The sequence below is a fragment of the Telmatherina bonti genome, assembly GCF_933228915.1.
Source record: "Telmatherina bonti genome assembly, chromosome: 21".
NCBI classification, from domain to species: Eukaryota; Metazoa; Chordata; class Actinopteri; order Atheriniformes; family Telmatherinidae; genus Telmatherina; species Telmatherina bonti.
Genome location: NC_136630.1, coordinates 12,387,173 through 12,407,854, shown reverse-complemented (window position 1 = coordinate 12,407,854; position 20,682 = coordinate 12,387,173). Strand labels below are relative to the sequence as shown.

The following is a 20,682-nucleotide window of genomic DNA, read 5'->3' as shown; positions in this document are numbered from 1 at the left end:
CCATGTCAAAATGGACTTCCAGAGGATAGAACTTGCAGCTGGAGCCATGAGTAAAGAGGAACAGGAGGTTGACTTCAAGAAGCTAAAGCAGATCAGAAATCGGATGCGGAAAACAGACTGGCTGTTTCTCAGCGCTTGTGCTGGTGAGTTTTTGTGCTTTTTATTGTATCATTTCAGCAGGGGCTGAAATATTTAAATAGCCGATTCATTAGAAAATGCGTCTACGTCAGTTAAAAGACACTGATTTTATTATTTTCACTTTGAATGTCCAAAGATCCCGCATTGATTTTGTGTCTTGTCAATGAACTACAACATACCCTGTTGTTTAAACTCCAAATATTAGAGTACAGCGACAGTAGGAAAACCATAGGCTTGGCAAGCGATGCTGGCTTTGTTAAGGTCTATCAGCTGAGGTGAGATTATACTTATCATCATCAAAGTGTAAATAATGTTTAATGGTATCATTATAAAGACATGTATCTAAAAAAAACTGATAGTAATTTAATCCAGCGCATCATTCAGACCCTTATCTGGGGCCTTGATGTGCTACTAAGAGCATCTTTGAAACACTAAGAGGGTGTGAGTGCTTCCCAGCTGGTGGATGAATAGGCTGTCTGGGCTGCACAGTGAGAGTGGAGCCTGTAGACCAGAGTCTGCCCTGGCACACAGTCAACACACCCTGTAAACAGTGGTGCTTATGTGCTGAGCAGCGGCGCCCAGGAGGCAAAAATAGCCTTGAGAAAACACAAGAAACTGTCAAAAAGGGGGAAAAAAACAAACAAACCTTGAAGGCAGCATGTGATCAGCAGTGCACTCCTGACCTTTGCACTGACTGCACTTCCCAGGTTGCTGTTGAGGGGTAGAAAATGTGTTTTTTTTTTTTTTTTTTTGTTTTTTTTAAGTCTATGCAAGTTCTACCTATTGAAATCCCCATTCAATTCCTCATAATACTTAGTCTCTTTTTAATTCACGTTCATGCTCTCTCCTGACTTGTTGGACTTATGTTGCGTCTTCTCATAGTTGTTGTCAGTGAAGAAAATTCCTGAGTCAAGCAGGACAATTTAAACAAGACGCCAAGCACTTCCTAAGGTCTCAGTCCTTGGTCTCACTTCACTGTATTGTTTCCCATATTTCTGTTGTTGCAGAGCTCTGAACATGAGCCAGAATCTTAAAATCCCATTGATTCAGTTTCTCACTTAAAGGAAAGCAGACTCAATTTTTTAAATGTTTTGTTTTAGAGCCTGTAACCAGCTATTTTTCTTACCATTGCCTCTTGTGTAATTCTTCATAAAATGAAGAATTAAAATTCTGAAGTGATTAGAGTTTAAGGTTTCTCATGATAAAGCTAAAATATCAGCCATCCATGACTACAAAACTACCTAAAATGGTTGTATCTGTTTGCAGAAATGGTTACAGATACTTTGAACTGTTTTTGGCCTGCACAGTCACTTGTCGCACCGCATACACAATAAAACAGAAGTCGCATATAGTCGCTTATGGTCCTGCTTTGACACATGTGAAAATGTGTTTGACTTCTTGTTAAACCCTGAGCAATAGAAACATGCAGACTTTGACATGTTATACAATGTGTAGAAGAGATTGGACTGGACACACTGCTGTGATCAGGAATGTTGTCACGTTGTTGATCATGTCAATCGCGGGGAAAAAAAGGCAAAACATCCTCACTACACTGGCACACATAAAGATCCCGTCCCCCTCTTTAAAGGGGCTGCTATTATTTAGAGAAATCCAGCCATGAGGGGTTATTTTTAAACCTCCTAATTATTCCCCATCATACCAAAGAACATATTATTTACCAGTCTTCTGAGTATAAGATTATGGTACATTAAGAATAAAAATGAGAACAACAAATAATTTGTGTCTTGAATTGGTTTCATGTGGAGTACAGTTTTCACTGGTGGCTAACTACTAAATTAGCCACCTCTGCCGTTTTTATTGAACAAGTATTGGTAAGTGATCTGACTCAAACGGGAGGATAAAGTGCTTGCTGGACTACCAGCCCCGTTTCTAACATAACGCCAAAATAAACTTCACTGTTGGATTGAATTTACCTGTCCAGCAGAAAGCTGGAACCTCCGCATCAGTTTTGAAATCCCTCTCCCTCATGAATTGTCTCCATCTGGCTAACACTACCTCGGTGTAGACTCTTGTTTTCTCCTGGTTACAATTTCTTTTTCTTTTCTTGGCTCCTTTTTCGTCACTCTCTCAGGGCAAAGAGTGTGGCCGGTCCTCTTTTTCAATAGAATACAGCAGCTTGAATAATCCAAGGTTTACTTTGCCATAATAGTTATACACTGTACCTTTAACACAATAACTTTTTGACTGACTGTTTTGAAATCCAAAAGCTTTTTTTTTTAAATCTGATACTGTGTTCTCCATATTGAGCGAGGCGGTCTTTTTCTGGTGATTTAAACTTTCTGTACTGTGAATATTTTAGATACTTTAATGCTGGATGCAGCTGCTGTTTCACTAACCAGCAAGCTTAAGCTGTACTCGGTAACAAAAGATCGAATGCGGAATAAAGAGGAAAAAGAAAACAAGCAATGTGTTTTTGTGTTGGGGGTTTATGCAGTATATCAACTACAGATAAACATGTCTACCTGTGTTAGCCCAATTTTTGATACTCACCCCCCTTCCAAGAATGCAATGTAAAAGAGGAAATGGGGCCAATTTACTACTTGTTTGAAGAACAAGCTAAAATGCTTATTCATTTCTAAAAGTCATTACCATATTATGTGCTTTTATGAGACCCCTGTAGCATTGCTGCAGCTGCAGAATATCCCTACCAAAATAATTTGACATCTATTTATGGATCTGTGTCTGCAAAATGTCACCCAGCATGTGTAAAATGAGATGATACACTCTCCAGCCAACTTCTCTCAAGGTAACTGTCCCCTTCCCTGCTAGAAACTAGTCCTCACAAATGGCAGTCTGTTAAAACACACCAGCGCTTCAGCGCTCTAATGTACCACCTAGCTGTTGCGCATTTCACTGATAACAGATGTTGAGGCTACAAGGTCCAAAAAAAAGGAGGGGTGGATGGGGGTGATGCTAATCTGCACAGCCTGTCCTCTGTCCGACATAGCTCTGTGATAGCTCTGCGCTAGAACAGCCACACAGCTCTGTCTGTTCAGCTAAGAAGAAGCCTGACAGTGTGATAGCTGTTCTCACTCCGGGTTAGCTAGCGGCTACATCTAGAGGTCATCAGCATTGTCAATTGACGTAAAGGCCGAGAAATATGTATTCTGTCTGCATGTAGTTTTTTTTTTTTTTCTTCCCTATTTCAAGTTGTCTTGAAAATTTATAGCTGATTTAAATGGAAATAGGTTTTGACTGAACTGCATGATGATCTGGCAGCGTCTGATGGATATGACTTTAGCTCTGTCATGGAACATGACAAGCTGTCTCTGTTACATCTTGCTCCTATTATAACCAGGTACATTGAGTTGAAGCACCTCCAAAAGTCAATCAAATTCATTCTTAATGTATGTGGTGCTTTAAATGAATTGCCATGTGTTTTCAACATGAATTTACATGCAACATGCATTTTGAGGTCCTGCCATATGAGGAAAACTGGTATTTTGCAACAGTAAAACATCTCTACTTACCAGTGTCAATTCACTTAGCAAGCACTAATCCAGAGTAGAACAGTAATACTGTAACAGCACCTAAATTGCAATCATGGTATACTGAGGCTGAATTAATGTTTGAATAATTTTGATTACATTTAGATTGACATAACCTGTTTTCTTATTCCTTTTTTTCTTTTGTTGCAGGAGTTGTAGAAGGAGATCTGGCGGCAGTAGAAGCCTATAAGTCGTCCGGTGGCGATATCGCCCGACAGCTCACTGCAGATGAGGTTCAGCTACTCAATCGGTCCTCAGCTTTTGATGTAGGCTTCACCCTGGTGCACTTGGCTATTCGCTTCCAGAGGCAGGACATGCTTGCCATTCTGTTGACAGAAGTAAGTTTGACTGCACCACTGGAATTACAACAGTTTTCTTTGATTGTTTGCCTTTTGATTAAACCCAATTTATATACTTGTCATCTCTTGAAAAGACCAACAGAATGATTAGATTAAGTAGAATATAATTTTCCCTTAAAAGTATTGTATCAAAACTAAAAAAACAACAGTATTCGTGTCCCTTTGCATTTCTTAAATGAGTCATTTTTGGTAAGATGACGTTAGAAATCCCTTTTGTAAGGGTTTGTGTTTGTCCTTGTCACCCACTCAGTCTATTAATTGTTGACGATGTATAGCAGATGCCTATAATTACAGTGGAAATGCACTTTGAGGATTAGGTGGAAGATTAGCCTGGCTTCAGTCACTGGTTCCTAATGGAATGATAATGCAGAGCTGATGTGGTTTGCAAGCAGAGCATCGGTGATTAGGGAAGACACGGAACGCCGCAGGGCAAAATGTTCTACTGGGGACAGAAAGGAACTATGACCTCTTTACTGTGTTTGCACAGCAATGTTGGATCATAACTAAGAAATACATGAATATTGGTTACATTGTCATGTAAATGTTTATGAAGAACAGATATTTAGATCAGATTCTTTTTTGTAATATTTAATAGGTTAGGTTTTAGTTTTATGTAAACTCCAAAAGCATTAGGTGACAAATATGGTTGCATATTGTCCACCCCTCAAAAATACAAAAAGCATATATTTGACCTCCAAACTCAAAACTAAATCATTATGTTTGTATATTTTTTAACTTAAATATACGCTGTATGTACTGTTTGTCTGAAAGGTGAACCAACAGGCAGCAAAGTGTATCCCCTCCATGGTGTGTCCTGAGCTGACGGAGCAAATCCGCAGGGAAATTGCAGCATCACTACATCAGCGCAAAGGAGACTTTGCCTGTTACTTCCTCACTGACTTGGTCACCTTCACTCTGCCTGCAGGTACTTTTGACAACCATATAACTGTATCATTCATGGTCATTCATTCATTCATTCATTCATTTCCTGAACCCGCTCAGTCCAATGAAGGGTCGCAGGGAAGCTGGAGCCTATCCCAGCAGTCTTTGGGCGAAAGGCAGGGTACACCCTGGCCAGCTCGCCAGTCCATCGCCGGGCAATCATCGATGTTATAAACGAATAAATACCTCCCCCATCTTTATCCACCACTCCATGAATATCTAGGGATCTGCTTGTTTTTTTTTTTTTGGTTTTTTTTTGTTTGTATTTTGTTTAGTTGTTTCCTGCAGATTAAATAACCGAACGACAATACTAAACAGTGCAACTTGTAAAGAAAAGGAAAATGATTAACTCTGGGATTTTTTGTTCAAAATTTCTTTCCGGTTTCTATGTAGAATTTTCCAGATCAGTGTGTGAACTTGGATGTTTCCCTTCAGTGCAGAACTGGAGGACTGGTTTCCAACCTTATTGTGGAGCATTGCTTGGTGTGTCTTGTGCCTGTGGCATAATGTCATCACTGAAATGACATGCACTTTGCTTTTAAGAACAACCAGCATTCTAATTCAGTGCTGTCATTGGGATGAAAGATTACACAGGCCTCACTGATACATGTTTTTTTTTTTTTTCTCTTTGTCAGTGTGCAATGCCAAGTATTTCACTGCAGACTCAAATTGGCCCGAGGCCAGCTCCAGGGTTCACTCTGTCTCTCTCTCTCTCTCTCTCTCTCTCTCTCTCTCTCTCTCTCTCTCTCTCTCTCTCTCTCTCTCTGTCTCTGTCTTTCTTGCTTTCTGACAAAGCCAACGTCATTCACTATTGAACCAGAGAGAATGGCCACCAGTGTTCTAGCTTTATGTGTGTCCAGTTCAATACACACTGAAACACAGCATGCTGCACAGAGTCAGTGTTTACAGTGTGCAATTGACAAAACATCATGCAGTGAGTGGAACTGCAAAGAATATCCCCTCTGTGGCTCATTATTGGAGCGTTTATGTTGCTCTCAGCCTCGTGTACCATTAGGTAACAATGAGCATTAAAAACCTATCAAACCCATCTGTCTTTACAGATATCGAGGACTTGCCACCTGCTGTCCAGGAGAAGCTATTTGATGAGGTGCTGGATCGAGATGTGCAGAAAGGTACCTGAGATTTATTCATCTTTTGTTGCTGCACAACTTCACAGAAAAATCTTTTCGTTCATGGTGGTTTATAAATCCTTGAGTAATGATCTGGACATGCTGTGGAGGAGGGAATTTTGTCTGTATTCTCCAACCACTGCGTTCTTTCTTTACTTCCTACATAAGGTTAATTAAGCAAGTGTGTTAAGTGTGTTCTCTCCAACACACTCTCACCAGTGTCCTACTTGTGAATGCTGAAGAACCTTAATGCAAGCTTTTGTGTTGCATTGAAGATCTCAGTGGAGTCTTGTGGCCTATTTAAACCGTCATAAACTGGGCAACTGGGGACATGAGGTTTTCATTTTTTTTTTTTTTTTAAATTTTTTTTTTGCATTAAAAACGAATGGGAAGACAGGTTTTCTTAACATTTCTGTATGATGAAGAAATGTAGAGATCCGAGTTATAACTGGTTACACGACTTGCAATTTGCCTCTGATTAAGGGTAGCTACATATCAGGAGCACTCAACGGGTATGAATAGATTAACCCTTTAAAGGGCACTCAATAAAATACCTTGAAATGAGAAATTTTAACCTAAAATTGTACCAAAACCTCCATTCTGTTGTTATAAAGGTTTAAGGGCCATTTTTGGTCTGAATTGTTATTTTCAGCCCTTTTTTTTTTTTTACGGCCCTGGGGTTTATATCCTCAACAAATTATCCTCCTGTTTGAGAAGCTCTCCTGTTATTGTAAGTTTGACTTGAAATCCGGCCTGATGAAGATCCTCATCCTCATTTGGCCTTCAATAGTAATTAGTATTGTCCTTTGCACAGAATTAGAGGAGGAATCTCCAGTCATCAACTGGTCCCTGGAGCTGGGCACACGCATGGACAGTCGTCTGTATGCCTTATGGAACCGCACAGCTGGAGACTGTTTGTTGGACTCAGTTTTACAGGCCACCTGGGGGATCTACGACAAGGATTCTGTGCTCCGCAAGACTCTCCATGACAGCCTACACGACTGCTCCCACTGGTGAGGCCCTCAAACATATATGTTCAAAATTATACTCATTTTTATCTGAGTTTACCTGTACTGTCTGGGCCGATTAGAATAAATCCTTGTCTGAGCTGTAAAACTACTCTGAACTGTCTGTACTTGTCATAACAGCAGCCTGCAAACTCACTCATTTTAAAGTTTTTATTCCTGCTCATCTGTGTTTTTGTGAGTTGGTTTTTCCATTTCTGATCGTCTTCCTCTAAGTCCTCCTGTTAGTGGTTCTGCCTTCCTTGTGTTCTTGAAGTGGCTTGTTTACAGGCCGGCAGCATTGTTTTAATTAAACCCGACAGGCAGGGTACTGGTTTTGATTATGTGACGTGCAAACTGTTTGCAGAGGCATTTCCCAGGGATTTTTCTACATTTCCATCACACAGTCAAACACTGAAGGTTTGATAACTTCAAGAAGGGATTAAAGAAATGCTGTGCTTTTTTCAATGTGTTCAGCAAAGATGTGTGTGCAATCTTGTTATTGTGTATTTAATTGAAATTTGAACCTTCAGACGTGCACTACTTTCTGTTAATGTGTAGGAGGATTATAGGCTGAGCTTTGTTATATAAGCAGAAGCAGGGCTGTTTGGAATAAAAAGAACAGCAAATGTCATCTATGATTTTCTTTTTTTCTCCCTACCCTTTAGGTTTTACACACGCTGGAAGGAGTGGGAGTCCTGGTACTCGCAAAGCTTTGGTTTACATTTTTCACTTCGAGAGGAGCAGTGGCAGGAGGACTGGGCGTTCATCCTGTCTTTGGCCAGCCAGGTGATTATATGATGGTGTTTTATATTATTGAACAGTTGATTTTAAAAGACAGAAGATGCTTCAGTGTGGCGTGTTGGCCTGAAAAGTGAATGTATGAGCATCTCACACATGTGTTATGAGGGTTTAAAAGTTGGAAAAATAACTCAAATTAATGTGTACCTAGTGAAGCTGAAATAAAACTAAATGAATTTGGTCACTTTTTAGCTCCTGGCACACATTTGGAACTGTAATTTCTTTGCGTATCATTTTTTTTTTCCTATTTAACTATTTTATGACAGTTGAGACCGGTGGAAGTTGTTGGTTATTATGCAGAGCAGACTTTATCTCTGTGAGGTGAGCAAAATTGCAGACAAAGAGCTCTATAGAAACTATGGCTGTGACAATATCCTTTTGTCCTGATTAAATTCTGATTTTTTTTTTTTTTTTTTTTTTTTTTTTGGGTGGTGATTCTAACAATTTGTTGATATTGCTGATGTTTGTAGACTAAAAAAAAATGTACAAAACTTTTAAAAAGGATTTTTCTTGATTTTAATTAGGAAAAAAACAAGTCGCCAGACCATCATTCTGCTTCTATAATTCCCTAGAAGACAAGTAAAAGATCAGGAAACAATAAAAATGACAAAAATTTTACAATGGATTATTTGTATTTTTTGGAAAAAAAAAAAAAAAAGAGAGATTTTTTTCAACAGAAAATTCTATTTTAAAATTGTGAAGCAAAAAATCTGAAAAGCTCTATAAAGTACAAATCTTGTGCCTGGATTTATCTTCAAAGAAATGTTTGAAAAGGTCATTTGAGTGTCCGTTTAATCTTACACCACATGTTACACGCTCATCGTTTGCTCCACTGCCTCACCAGAGATGCATGAATATATAATTGAACAGGCCGACAGCACAACTATTAGTTATTTCACATGCAACGTCGTGTCGCAGCACCTGTGGTCAAATATTCTGAGTATCTGACACGGTGTGGGTTGTTTGGCAGTGTTTTTAGATGCCAGTGTTGCTTTGCAGAGTCCGTTCTCTTTGTTTCCACAGCGCTCTTCTAAACATTTCGGTTCAAGCTCATTAAAAAAACAAATGTTCTTTCATGTCTCTGTTTTAAAATATATTAAATATGTTCAAAATAAGGACACCAAATTGGAATCACACAAATGATCTTCTGGCTCATAAATGCACAAATAAAGGATGTTTGAAATTTAATACCTGATTTTTTAACATTGACAGTCGTGCCAGCAGAGTGGAAGGAACTGCGTTGCTCTGTGAATGACAAGGCGGGCGCAAGCAATTATTGTAGATCCCCCTAAGATGGAGTTGTAGGCTGACGGACAGCTGATCCACTTGGCTGGCATTCCTGCTGAGGCAGTGCTCCTTCCCAATGTGCGACCTTGGGATTACAAGCGTTGAGCTCAGAGCCACTCCACTGGCAGCATAAACACAGCAAAAGCTGCCATTTGATACCATCATCTGAAGCTTCGAACCTGACAGATACATTTCAGATGTAAAAATTATTCTTTGTATATCACAGTCTAAAAGTGAGGAAGACTGAAGCCCCCCTTTTGAAAACAGGAATTATTGTAGCTGTAGTATATTTTTCAGAGTAGTTACCTAATCTGCTTTCTGCTTATTCAGTTAGCACAACTGCAAGATGCTGGACATGAGTGGCATGCAGATGTACTCAGAACGGCAGTGTTGCAGGATGATGATGGTGGTACTTATCTATTTATAGCTGCCTTTATGTTGTGTACACTCAGTAGGTATGTGGGTAAATGTAAGATTACAAGTGCATATGGGTCTAAATATTATATTTCAATGCTGTGATGTCACATTTTTGTGATGTCACAAGCCAGACAGAAGCCTGTTTATTGTGCAGCCGGTGTAGCATTAGGCTCTTACTGTAAGGCGCTTGGCATGAAGCCACGTGTCTGTCACCTTTTTAGTGTGGATCATAAATCCACTGAGTCAGGAGAAGGTTTTTGGGAGATTTTGCATATCTTGACTTCTTCCTTGTGAAACCAGAAAACAAGTGACACTTGTTCTGTGTCAAGAAGCGGGAGCTGTATAGCCCGTGTGAGGAAGATTGTCTGCGGACACACAATCTGCCAGCTCATATCAGACTGCGACACACATTGGTCATTGAAAATGTATGTTGAGATGATGAAATGTGAGTGTATATTTCATTTTCAGATAAGCAAAACCTGTTCTAAAGTGTGTGGCGATGTTTAAACTGTTGCTGCTTCTGCTCTGGTCAATAAAGTGTCTGTTGTTTTTTGTTTTGTGGTGCCCCTGTAAACTTAAAGCGAATGAGCGCCAGAGGATGTTATCAGTAAAAAGTGAATGTTTTTCTCCTCAGCCTGGGGCAAGCCTGGAGCAGACCCATATTTTTGTTCTCGCACATATTCTTCGCAGACCCATCATAGTCTACGGAGTAAAATACTACAAAAGTTTCCGTGGGGAAACGTTAGGATACACTCGTTTTCAAGGTGAGGCTGCTCTTTCTCTCTCTCTTTTTAAGTAAATCTAAAGTATTTTAATAATTTTTTAACATTTTGGATGCTGAATTATTATTTGAAGTATTGTCACTTAAAGCACAAAGGCATGCAGGGTGATCTTTTTATCTGATACTCGCTGACCTGAAATAATGCTGTTTCTTAAGAGCTGTTTTTCTCCTGGAAGGATTGTTGGCATGTTCTCCTTCAGTGCTTCCAGCTTGTTGAATACTTTTTATGACTGTATGATAAAAGTACATCTGGCTCAGTGTGTATTTTTATTATCTGTTGCTGCTTTTTTATTTCTTTAAATCAATTTAAATGACATGCTTCACTTTGGACCCGAAGCACAACAAACCTGAGCATAACAGTGCTTGTAGTATTTGTGTCATTTGAGTCTTAAAAACTGGTGGAAGCAGAAAGAGAAATGCTGAACAATTTGAATTCTGTTTAGTAAATTTGAGTTAAACAAAGTTATTTTGATAGTAACGTGTAAAGCTGCAACCATGTTGTGTTGTTTTGGTAGGAGTCAGATAAGTGAGGACGAAGCAGGCTGCACCACAGAGCTGCTCTCTGCTCACAATAGTGGGACAGTTGTTCTTAGTCTAATCTGATGCGGTGCTCTGTCCTGGCTGACTTTCACACGTTGTGTAATCTGAGTGTGCGGTTGAGAGCCAGCTCCTTCCAGGTGCCTCCAGCGTTGGGGTGTGCAGCAGCTGCTAGCTTGTCTGACTTGCTTTTGTGTGTCTTTAGGTGTGTACCTGCCTCTGTTATGGGAGCAGAGTTTCTGCTGGAAGAGCCCCATTGCGCTGGGTTACACACGGGGACACTTCTCAGCCCTGGTGGCCATGGAGAACGACGGATACGACAATCGTGGTGCGGGCGCCAACCTCAATACTGACGACGATGTCACTGTCACTTTCTTGCCACTGGTGGACAGTGAGAGGAAGCTGCTGCACATTCACTTCCTGTCTGCACAAGAGGTATGGACTGAGACATTGGTTTATGTTATGCTTCATATTCTCCCCTTCTAAAATGTATTCAATTCAGTTCCCACTGTGGATAGATATTCCCACGACATTTTTTAACTAATTTAGCTTAAATGTATGAACATGGTTAAACTATAACCTGTAAAATGCTGTTTTAATTTCCACTTTTGACACTGTCTACATCATAGCTCCACATGAGGGACGAGAGGAGACTGATTACAAAATAATTTAGGGAAATCTGACTCAAAAGCAGTCAAAACAGCAATCCAACAGAAGTCTGTATGTCCAGTCACAACATCACCAATCCGATCCACTGATGCCATCACCTTAAACTTATTTCATGGACAGTGTGAGCTCTCACTCTTGAAAATTAGGCAAGTGCTTAAAACTAGGATTATTTATTAGTGGCAAGTGTTTTTCTGTCTTAGCTGAGACAATGTCAGCAACACTGCTGAAGATCAACCTCTAAAGACGGGGCCAAAGAGAGGAAGGAGAGGGAAGGAAAAGATCTTTGGTTGTGAACAAAATACAGACTGATGAATACTGGGAGCAAATAATTTAATCAAATAATACCCAGGGAGTTTGAGATTAACTACTTTCATTGAATAAGAGCAAAATCTGATGTGTTTATGGTTCAATTAAAAATACTGGACTTCTGATTGTCTTCGAAGGGAAGGTATGAACACCTTTCTTCAGATATTGTATAGAAATTGCTAAAGATCACACCCTAAATCTGTGCAGCCAAGCTGAGGAAAGTTGGAAATAACTGGTTGAATCTCAGAAATGGAAAACAGAACAAGCTCTTGTATCTTTAAAGGGGTGCTATTATGGTATTTTGAGTTTTCTGAGCTTTCTACAGTGTTACAGTGTTGAATCCTCATCAGACATGTGAATGACACTTTTTTTTTTTTTTTTTTTTTATCACCTAAAAGCATGTTTGAGTTTGAGTTTGAGTTCCAGCACGCTCTCCGTTCGGTTTTCATGGCGACGAAAAACTTTAGAGAGTTTTTTTCTATTTCAAAATCCTTGTGACGTCCTGGGGGATAAGGTTCGGTGATTGGTTACCTTCTACTGGTTAACAAGGGCATGTACAAATACATCAGGCGGGTGGAAAATGTCGGATAAAGTTATTTCCAACGATGGCTGGTGAGTTTACCAAAGAGAGACATCCTGCTGCATTCGTTGCTGTGGGTTGCTGTTTTCCACTTTGTTTTCAGGCTCTGATTCAGGTTCCAACATGTAGGGCTGTATGCTATGTGTTGACATTGTATTTTGTTTTTTATTGAGTTCATATTGGCCTAATCCTTCTGTTTATGAGACGTTACAATGACGGCGAAAGCAGGTGCGGTACGTGCTCCCGATGTAGTGCAGTGGCGGGAGGCGGGGCTTAATGCAGAAGAGTCTCAATCCACTCTTTTTGCCCACAGGCTGATCTGACAGCCTACAGAGAGGGTCGGTCTGAAGTAAATAAAGTGATTTGTGACAATAACTCGATCAATCCCAGTGCTTCTGGGCTCAGAAATAAAAATAAATTAGCCTGAAATGTACATAATAGTTCCACTTTAATATTGTTAATGTTCACTTTGTGTTAACATTTACTTACATAATCACTTGCATTTCTTTCGTTTTGCATCATAATGTATTTTCACCAAAACTGTAGATTTTATTTTGTGTGCAAAGTGTTTGGATGTTGGATAATGTGACCTTTTTTGACACGTGCCTCTTGGTAACTCAGATGGGGAACGAGGAGCAGCAGGAGAAGCTGCTGAGGGAGTGGCTGGACTGCTGCGTGACAGAAGGAGGCATGCTGGCAGCCATGCAAAAGAGCTCGCGTCGCCGCAACCACCCCTTGGTGACCCAGATGGTGGAGAAGTGGTTGGACAGATACCGCCAGATCCGCCCCTGTGCCTCTCTCTCTGATGGCGAGGAGGAGGAGGATGAAGATGAGTGAGCGTGGGGGAGTAGAGAGGACAAAAGTAGAACTTGAAAATGGACATTGAAGGCTCTGCGAGAGATTACCTTGGTATTTTGTTTTTCGTTTAATTTTTTGTTTTTCTTTATCCAAAATGTAAATCCTTCACTTGTAGTAATGCATGTGTTCTGTGTGCTCTGTGGTAGAAAAGATACCAGCACTATCGGAACAGAATCCGTATTACCGCTCCCGTAAAAGCACATCAAGTCCTCTTGGTTTCTTCTCGTATACTCTTGATTTCTCCCTTGTTGTTGCTGAGTAATCATTTCAACTAGAACATATAGGAACATATACTCTATTTAAGGAAATCCCAAAGCTGCACTAGAGGAGGAATTTCATTTTCAGACTTGCCTGACAGAAATTGTGCTTAAAACAGGGAAAAAAAAGCTACTTCCTGTCTGGATGTAGAGGGTTAAATGCACCTGTTTTCCTGATTGCTGATCCCTCTGCAAAACCCCACTTGATGTTTGATTTATTTATTTCTTTAAGAGTGTTAGCACATTGGCGCTACCCTTTTGTTCTGCCCTGTTTTATCTGTGTTTTGTTTGATCCACTCAGTCTTGAAGTATTTTATTTTGCACAGATAATACCCATATTCTGTGAGGGGGAAGGGGTGGGTGGGGACGACATTCAAGTTTACTGACATTTTTACATGAGACTTGCTAGCTCCTGTTCATGTTAAAGTGGGTGGTGGTGACGCTGGTGGGGAATAGGAGGAAAAACAAACACTCTGGCTCTTTTCAGTGGAGAGCATTAATATTAAATTTGACTCACTTGCATCAACTTAAATTCTGCTTTTGTTTCCTTATTTGCGTCCAGATTTGATTCTTGTTTTGCTTGAAGACAAACCAGTTGGTGATTTTTCTTTCTGCCACAGATAATAAGACTTAGAACTGCATGGATGATGATGATAGATGATGAATGATCATACAGATACAAACTCCTGAGAAGATGGATCCCTACTGACGGGAAGGTGTTTTGAAAAGATAAATACAGCTTTTTTTTTTTTTTCTTTTTGTGGAAGAATGTGGTAAATCCAGTACTTAAAAGGTTTTGTTCATTTTGTTTTGGGCTCAAAGGCATTTCTTAAACATGAGAAGAGCAGGATGGAGCTTAAAAATGAAAGTCAGCCAAAGGATTTTCCAAAGCAGATCTGTCTTCAGATGTCCAGGGAGAAAAGAACGGTTTGTTCTGATTGCAGTAGGACATAAATTAAATGTTGCATTTCATTTTGTTGTCTTTTTCTAATATTTGCTTATCCCTTAGCGCCTCCCTGTGACAAACAACAAAGTAATGAAATATGGATAAAGCCAAGAACTGCAGTATTTTTGCCCATTCTTAAAAATTGATACCTTTTTTTTTAAAAAAAAAAAAAAAAAAGGAAAACTTTATATTTGACCTACTGTGAGGTTTTACTAAGCCAGAAATGACAAACGGTGACAAAATGTAGGTTAAAAAAAAAAAAAAAGAATAATAGTTTAAATGTTTTTTTTCTTTTCTTATCTCAATGTTTGCATGTTTAAGAAATCATTTGCAACATTTGAAAGTGCACAAATTTCTGCCCTCATCTTTCATATTTTCTACTTGTCCTGATAGCTTCTGCCCTTGTTTGAGGATATTATAGTTGGCTACAGAATAATAGGTGATGCATTAGCTTTCAATAACATGAAAAAACTTAGCATGGCCCTACAGTAGCACTTCATAGGAAGCTTTAAAGTGCATAAAAAAAAACAAAAAAACAAGGCTTTAAGTCCAAACGTCATTGCTGGAATTATTCTGCAAACTCTGTGATTTGAACAAGTAAGACTGTTACTGAAACAAAGCTGCATCCCATTGAGATGAACAATTCTTGTGTTGGTTCGGTAAAGATGGTCTCCTTGTTTAAAACTACTTCAAAAAGTTCACCTGGACACATCTTTTTTTGTGGTTTGTGGTCAGGCGAGACAGCTGAGAAGACTCATTCAAAGGGAATTCATGGTGATAAGAAAATAAAGCATCAGGGGCTTTTTAAAATTTCTTTATACAAGTTCATCAAGGTTACATATTAACAATCTGATCTGTTTGCCTTTTTAGCGCTGTTGGACTCAACAAAACTGATCTGATGCATCAGAACTCACAAAGGGTTAACAAACAAAATGAAAGCTTTGAATCCATTCGAATTCTTTGCCTTTCGTAGTTTCCTGAAGCCTAAACATCAGCAAAAGCAGCAGCAGACAACTGGTTCTCAGAATCAATCTTTTTATTTGAACTGCACTGAATGCTAAATGTTCACCTTGTACAAGAAACAAATACTCACACTAAAAACAAAAACATACTGCTGGCTGCCTCTTCTGCTATTGTTGGGACACTACGTAGGAGTTTCAGCTATTGCTCTTACAGAGTACAGGATGCCCCCACAGAACCTGGCCTTCAATAGAACAAAAATGATAAAGGAGTGAAGAGAGAGAGAGAGGGCGGATCACATAGGACTATGGTTATAGGAACATTTAACTAGGCAATACAAATCTAACAGGACTCCTCAAAACTCTTTAACACCAAAAAACGTGGGATGCACCTTTTTATAGAAAAATACCACAATAGAGAGAATGATGGAGGAGAGAAAATATTAAGACTAACCAGATCAGTCTGAAGTCTTTTTGTTTGTTTATCAGACAAAATTCATGGGAAAAACAATATCTGCAAAAAAGTGTTTTCCTGAGTCAATAACTGAAGTTTGCTTTAACCCTTTCCTGCCCCTCATTGTGAAATGTGCTCATAGATGGGAGGAAATTGCAGTAACTGTGTCGCCGTTCGGACGTGGGATGCTCTCACCCCGTCCGTTTGCAGCTTGCCGTCACGACTCTCGGTGAAAACTTAACAGTAAGCTGACGACATCCTCTAAAGCCACATCACATAAAAACTTCAGCTACAGTCAAGTGTACAAAGTGAAAGTTTAGCGGCTTCAAAACTGGACGTCTCAGTGGTCACGGCTGCAGAAGAAATTCCTCATAGTGTAGCAGGGACCTCTAGTGGCGAAGACATGCTACTGCAGCTGTGATGGCTGTGGGTTCATTGCTGCCAGGAAAGGGTTAAAACCCACTGTAATTACTATAACAGATGAGCTTTTCCTTTTATTCGACAAATGATAAATATATATAAGTTGATAATCCATTTTAATCATTCACACTAATGATGGAAAGCAAAAAATAATTCTCTTCTGAAGCAATAAGTGGCAGAGCCTAAACAACACACTTGTTACACAAGGAGGGTTCAAGAAGTGGGGAAGATCAGGAAGGGCGGGAGGGGGTAATAAGGTCCAGTAGCACATGATGCCAAAGGTTGTTTTTTTTTTTTAAATTTTATTTTATATTTTATTTTTTTTCTGGTTCTTCCCTTGGTGTGTTAAGTGGGCCTACATCTCCCATGAGCTCTGATGTGTACAAGGTGGGCGGGACAGAGCCTCATCAGGTAATCCCGGAGCACTAAAAACACTGGACTCTGTGTCCACAATCATAGGCATGTCCTGAAGAAAAAAAAAAAGGGAAAGAAAAAAAAAAAAGAAACATCAAAGAGTAAAGTCGGTAGTGAACCCAAAGAGACAGAGTAAAAACAAAAACAATAAAAGTACAAATTCCCCCGGAACACTTCTTCTGTTCCTGTTTCGCTGGCTGACAGGCAGCCGCATTGTGTTGTTTCACTGTCTCTTGGTCCCAGTTGGTCGGTTGGTTCTGAGCTTCATCGGGTCGGATGAGATGTTTTGCTGTTTTTTTTTTAAACTTTTTTAAATCCGTTCTGCTGCTATTGCTCAGTGAGGTGCTCTCTGGTCTCGCCGTGTTTGGAGGGCTGGTTGGGCGACGGGGCCTGGGAAGGGTGTGTACCAGAGGGCAGGGTGTGAGCGATGGGCACCCCGCCGGGCACCATGCCCTCTAACGCCCCTGGAATGCCCCCCGGAGCCACTCCAACCACACCTGGCGGGTATCTGAGGATGTGGAGGGTCAGAGGTTAATGGATGCACATTCCCATCACCTGAAAGAGGATTTCCCTGCACGCATTTCAACATCTGCCTCTTTCTTACCACCAGGAGCTTTTTATGGAAACTGCTGCTGACTTTTTATTTCACCTGCAGAAACAAATTAGTTGTGATTCTTTTTTTTTTTTTTTATATTAAAATGTTTCTTTTGATCAGAAAAATAGTTCATTCATAGACATTTAGCTCAAACTCTCCAGAACTTCCTGTTGTTGAAGATTGTTAATTTATCCAAACTTTGTTCCTTATCAAGTGATTTATTCAGCATTAAAAAAAAACTTGGAATCATTTGTTTTTATGGATCTTGCAAGATGAGTGAGTGCAAAAGGTTGTCAGTTCCTGATTTAGCTCCTGAGAGTAATCGGAGGAGAGCATCAACATTTCAAGAGTGTGGCAGGAAAAACTGGGCTGCAAAATCACAATAAAACCCATCAACTAGAGAGGGGAGGGGGGAAAAAAAAAAAAGGAAAATGCAGTTTGGAGACATTCAGTCCAAGAGAAGCTGCCCAAACAAAGCCATGAGAAGGAAACCATGAAGCATGACACCATCCGTCAAAGTGTCCGAATGGCTTTACGTCATGCTTGCTGGGACTCTCCAAAACCCACATTCACTTCCATCCAGCTCTACTCTGGGTTCAGTCAAACAGGTGGGTGCTGAGGGGGAGACTATAGAGAAAGGGAGGGGGGTTGGGGGGGTACACACACATCAGGTGAGCTCAGGTGAGAGGGTCTGATCCAGGCTGTTGTATTTACCTGCTCCTGATCTAGGCATTAATTTTGTCTTGGGGGATGCCGGTTGTTACAGCTGGGAGAGTTTGGTTCACTTGGCTGTGTGAGAGAAGCACATGGAGGCGGACATGCTGAGATCAAAACGGGCCCATTGGTCAGTGGAAAGAGTGTGTCGTCTTTTTTTTTTTTTTTTTCCTCAGCGAATGAGAGGGTGGGCACTGCGTTCTACAGAAGAGTTTATATATTCACTGCTGTGTTTGAGGAATATGTTTGAACTATGACGTATGGCTGCACAATATATCAAAAATGCATCACAATATGGATGTTGGAACACCAGCATCACAATGACATTTTGATATGAATTAGGACAAACAAGACAAATAAAAATAATGAGAGCTGCAGGGTGCAAAGGTGCAGAAGTGATATCACACCTGAAATCTTTTCAATATATTAAAACATTTGTTTATATAATTGCAAGTACGAACCCAATAATTCCACCTTTTTTTCAAACCAAACAGCAGCACTTATATTTGAGTATTTGCTGATACCGAGTACTGATTCTTGAATTTCCCCTCGGGGATCGGCTCTTTGATTTGATTGATTTAATTTAATATGGGTACTAATAAATCCCATTACATTTCATAAAGTTAGGAGTGTGAACCAGTGTGGTTAAGTGGTTAATTGTGTGACTCCTGCGGTTTGAAACGGTCAGAATTTTAACCAGTAAGCAGATTTTTATTTGGTGGATTTGGCTCACCACTGTAACAAGGCACATATACGAACAAAATTGGCTTCTCTCACTGAGATAATTCTAAATTCATATTTTTTTAAATGGCACGAGTAATAACCTTCTTCTGCATTGACATGATAAAAATGCACATGATATTTCCACAGGTGAACCTCTTTGCCTTAACCGTGTTCATTTACCAACCCTAGTTTGTTCACACACACTTATCAGATTCTGTTGTAAATACAGAATAAGGGCACATAAACATACTGTCAGATACAGTTGTGCTCATATGTATTCATCCCCTTTCATTAAAGAAGGAAAAAAAAACAGCTGCCTGTAAAATAAGCTGAAACTGACTAAAAAAATAAATAAAAATGTATGAATATCATTACATTATTTTCTAATTCTGGTTTAATAGAAATGTTTTTTGTTTTTTTTTTAAAGCAGACATATCAGATAATTTATTACATATTACATGACTCATAAACTAATATTTTGTTGAACAATCCTTTAATGTTTCCGCTACAGTCAGGTGTTTTCTGTTCCTCTCAGTCAGACTTCTGCACCTGTTGACAGGTATTTTGTCCCACTGTTCAACAGAAAAGTGCTCTGATTTGTCCAGGACCAATTTTATTTTTTCTTTCTTAAACTCAATTAAATGAAAAAACAGTGTCTTATATTACTAAATTATATTTTTGTTATTATTCCTTTTTTTAAAGTCTCCAGTTATTTGAGTGGCTGTTGTAAATTCAGCCTTTTCTCTAATGAAAGGGGATGAATACATATGAACACAACTGTACACACCATAAAGCAGGTATTAGTGCATCCCTGATCACGATTATGTCATTGTCACAACATGCAGTTAGAGCACATCTCTAATCTTTTTCCAATTTTGTGCAATATTACTGTAAAATGGAAAGAATTTGAAGAAAACAACATTTATTGTGAATCTGATACATGAACATTTCTTCACATTATGACGCCTGCTGCCTGCCTGCATTTCCAGCCCTTACCTGTAAGCAGCGCCGTTGAGCTCAGGGTGAACGCCTGGTTGATCCATAACCGCCCATGGCGCCGTGGTGACGAAGAACTCCTTGTTGACGCAGTTCCGTAGGCTGTCGGGGATCCGGCCTAGACACACACAGACAGATAAATCACACACACATGCATCCAGTACAGCCAAAACCTGTTACAAGGAATAAGAGACCAGATAGTGCCAGAATGTTAATGAGTTCCACCCAACACACATATCAGGCTTGGATACACAAATGCAAATTGAGATCATTTAATAGTCTGGATGTTTTTGTGAGAGGCCGGCCCCCGGGATGCGCTCTGTTCCGCGCTGCGCCAGGGAGCTAATGATGACATCTATTAAGAGGTCCAGATTTAATAAAGGCTGCTGAGGGGCCCATTGAAGTGGAAATGTGACATCTGGGAGAGAAAGCTGCGGAACGGGTCACAGTAGACGGTAGGAGACGAAGGATTTATGACGGCGGATGACAAAATTTAAAACGTGTGAAGGCAGCTGAAGTACCGGTGATGGCTCTTCGGATCTCCGTGGCGGCCGCCTCCCTCATCTCAAGAGAAGCCTGCTCGCTGTACCAGGCTGTGTGTGGCGTGCAGATCAGGTTGGGCGCATCTTTCAGCGGACCCTGAGCAAAACTGCAACACACAAGCACAGAGAGGAACGTTATGCAAAGGAAAAATAAATACAGAGAAAGCAGGAGCATGTTTTCAAACCTGGCACGGTAACATACTGTGGGCTTTATTTATTTATTTTTTTTTCATCTTGCAATTGAAAAAAAAAAAAAAAAAAAGCCGTAGGTGTGCGTCAGCCCACGTCACAATGCCACTAATTCCCTGCATTTTACATCTAAACTTCACCTTTGTCTAGAATTA

General features: G+C 39.9%; 2 protein-coding genes across 2 annotated transcripts in view; one reads left to right on the top strand and one right to left on the bottom strand.

Annotated features, from left to right (window-relative positions):
• Positions 1-13,917, top strand: part of zranb1a (zinc finger, RAN-binding domain containing 1a) — a 15,348-nt gene extending 1,431 nt beyond the window's left edge. The window contains exons 2-10 of the mRNA XM_079260289.1: positions 1-143; positions 3,798-3,985; positions 4,778-4,931; positions 6,010-6,081; positions 6,893-7,091; positions 7,751-7,871; positions 10,222-10,351; positions 11,111-11,340; positions 13,082-13,917. The exon at positions 1-143 is cut by the window's left edge and continues 707 nt beyond it. Of these exons, the coding sequence (XP_079116415.1) occupies positions 1-143; positions 3,798-3,985; positions 4,778-4,931; positions 6,010-6,081; positions 6,893-7,091; positions 7,751-7,871; positions 10,222-10,351; positions 11,111-11,340; positions 13,082-13,297 (1,453 nt within the window). The 3' untranslated portion in view covers positions 13,298-13,917. The remainder of the gene's footprint in view (positions 144-3,797; positions 3,986-4,777; positions 4,932-6,009; positions 6,082-6,892; positions 7,092-7,750; positions 7,872-10,221; positions 10,352-11,110; positions 11,341-13,081) is intronic.
• Positions 13,918-15,404: 1,487 nt separating this feature from the next.
• The window catches only part of ctbp2l (C-terminal binding protein 2, like), a 118,058-nt gene continuing 112,780 nt past the window's right edge, over positions 15,405-20,682 (bottom strand). The window contains 3 exon segments of the mRNA XM_079260494.1: positions 15,405-17,276; positions 19,797-19,914; positions 20,318-20,445. Coding sequence (XP_079116620.1) covers positions 17,096-17,276; positions 19,797-19,914; positions 20,318-20,445 — 427 coding nt within the window. The 3' untranslated portion in view covers positions 15,405-17,095.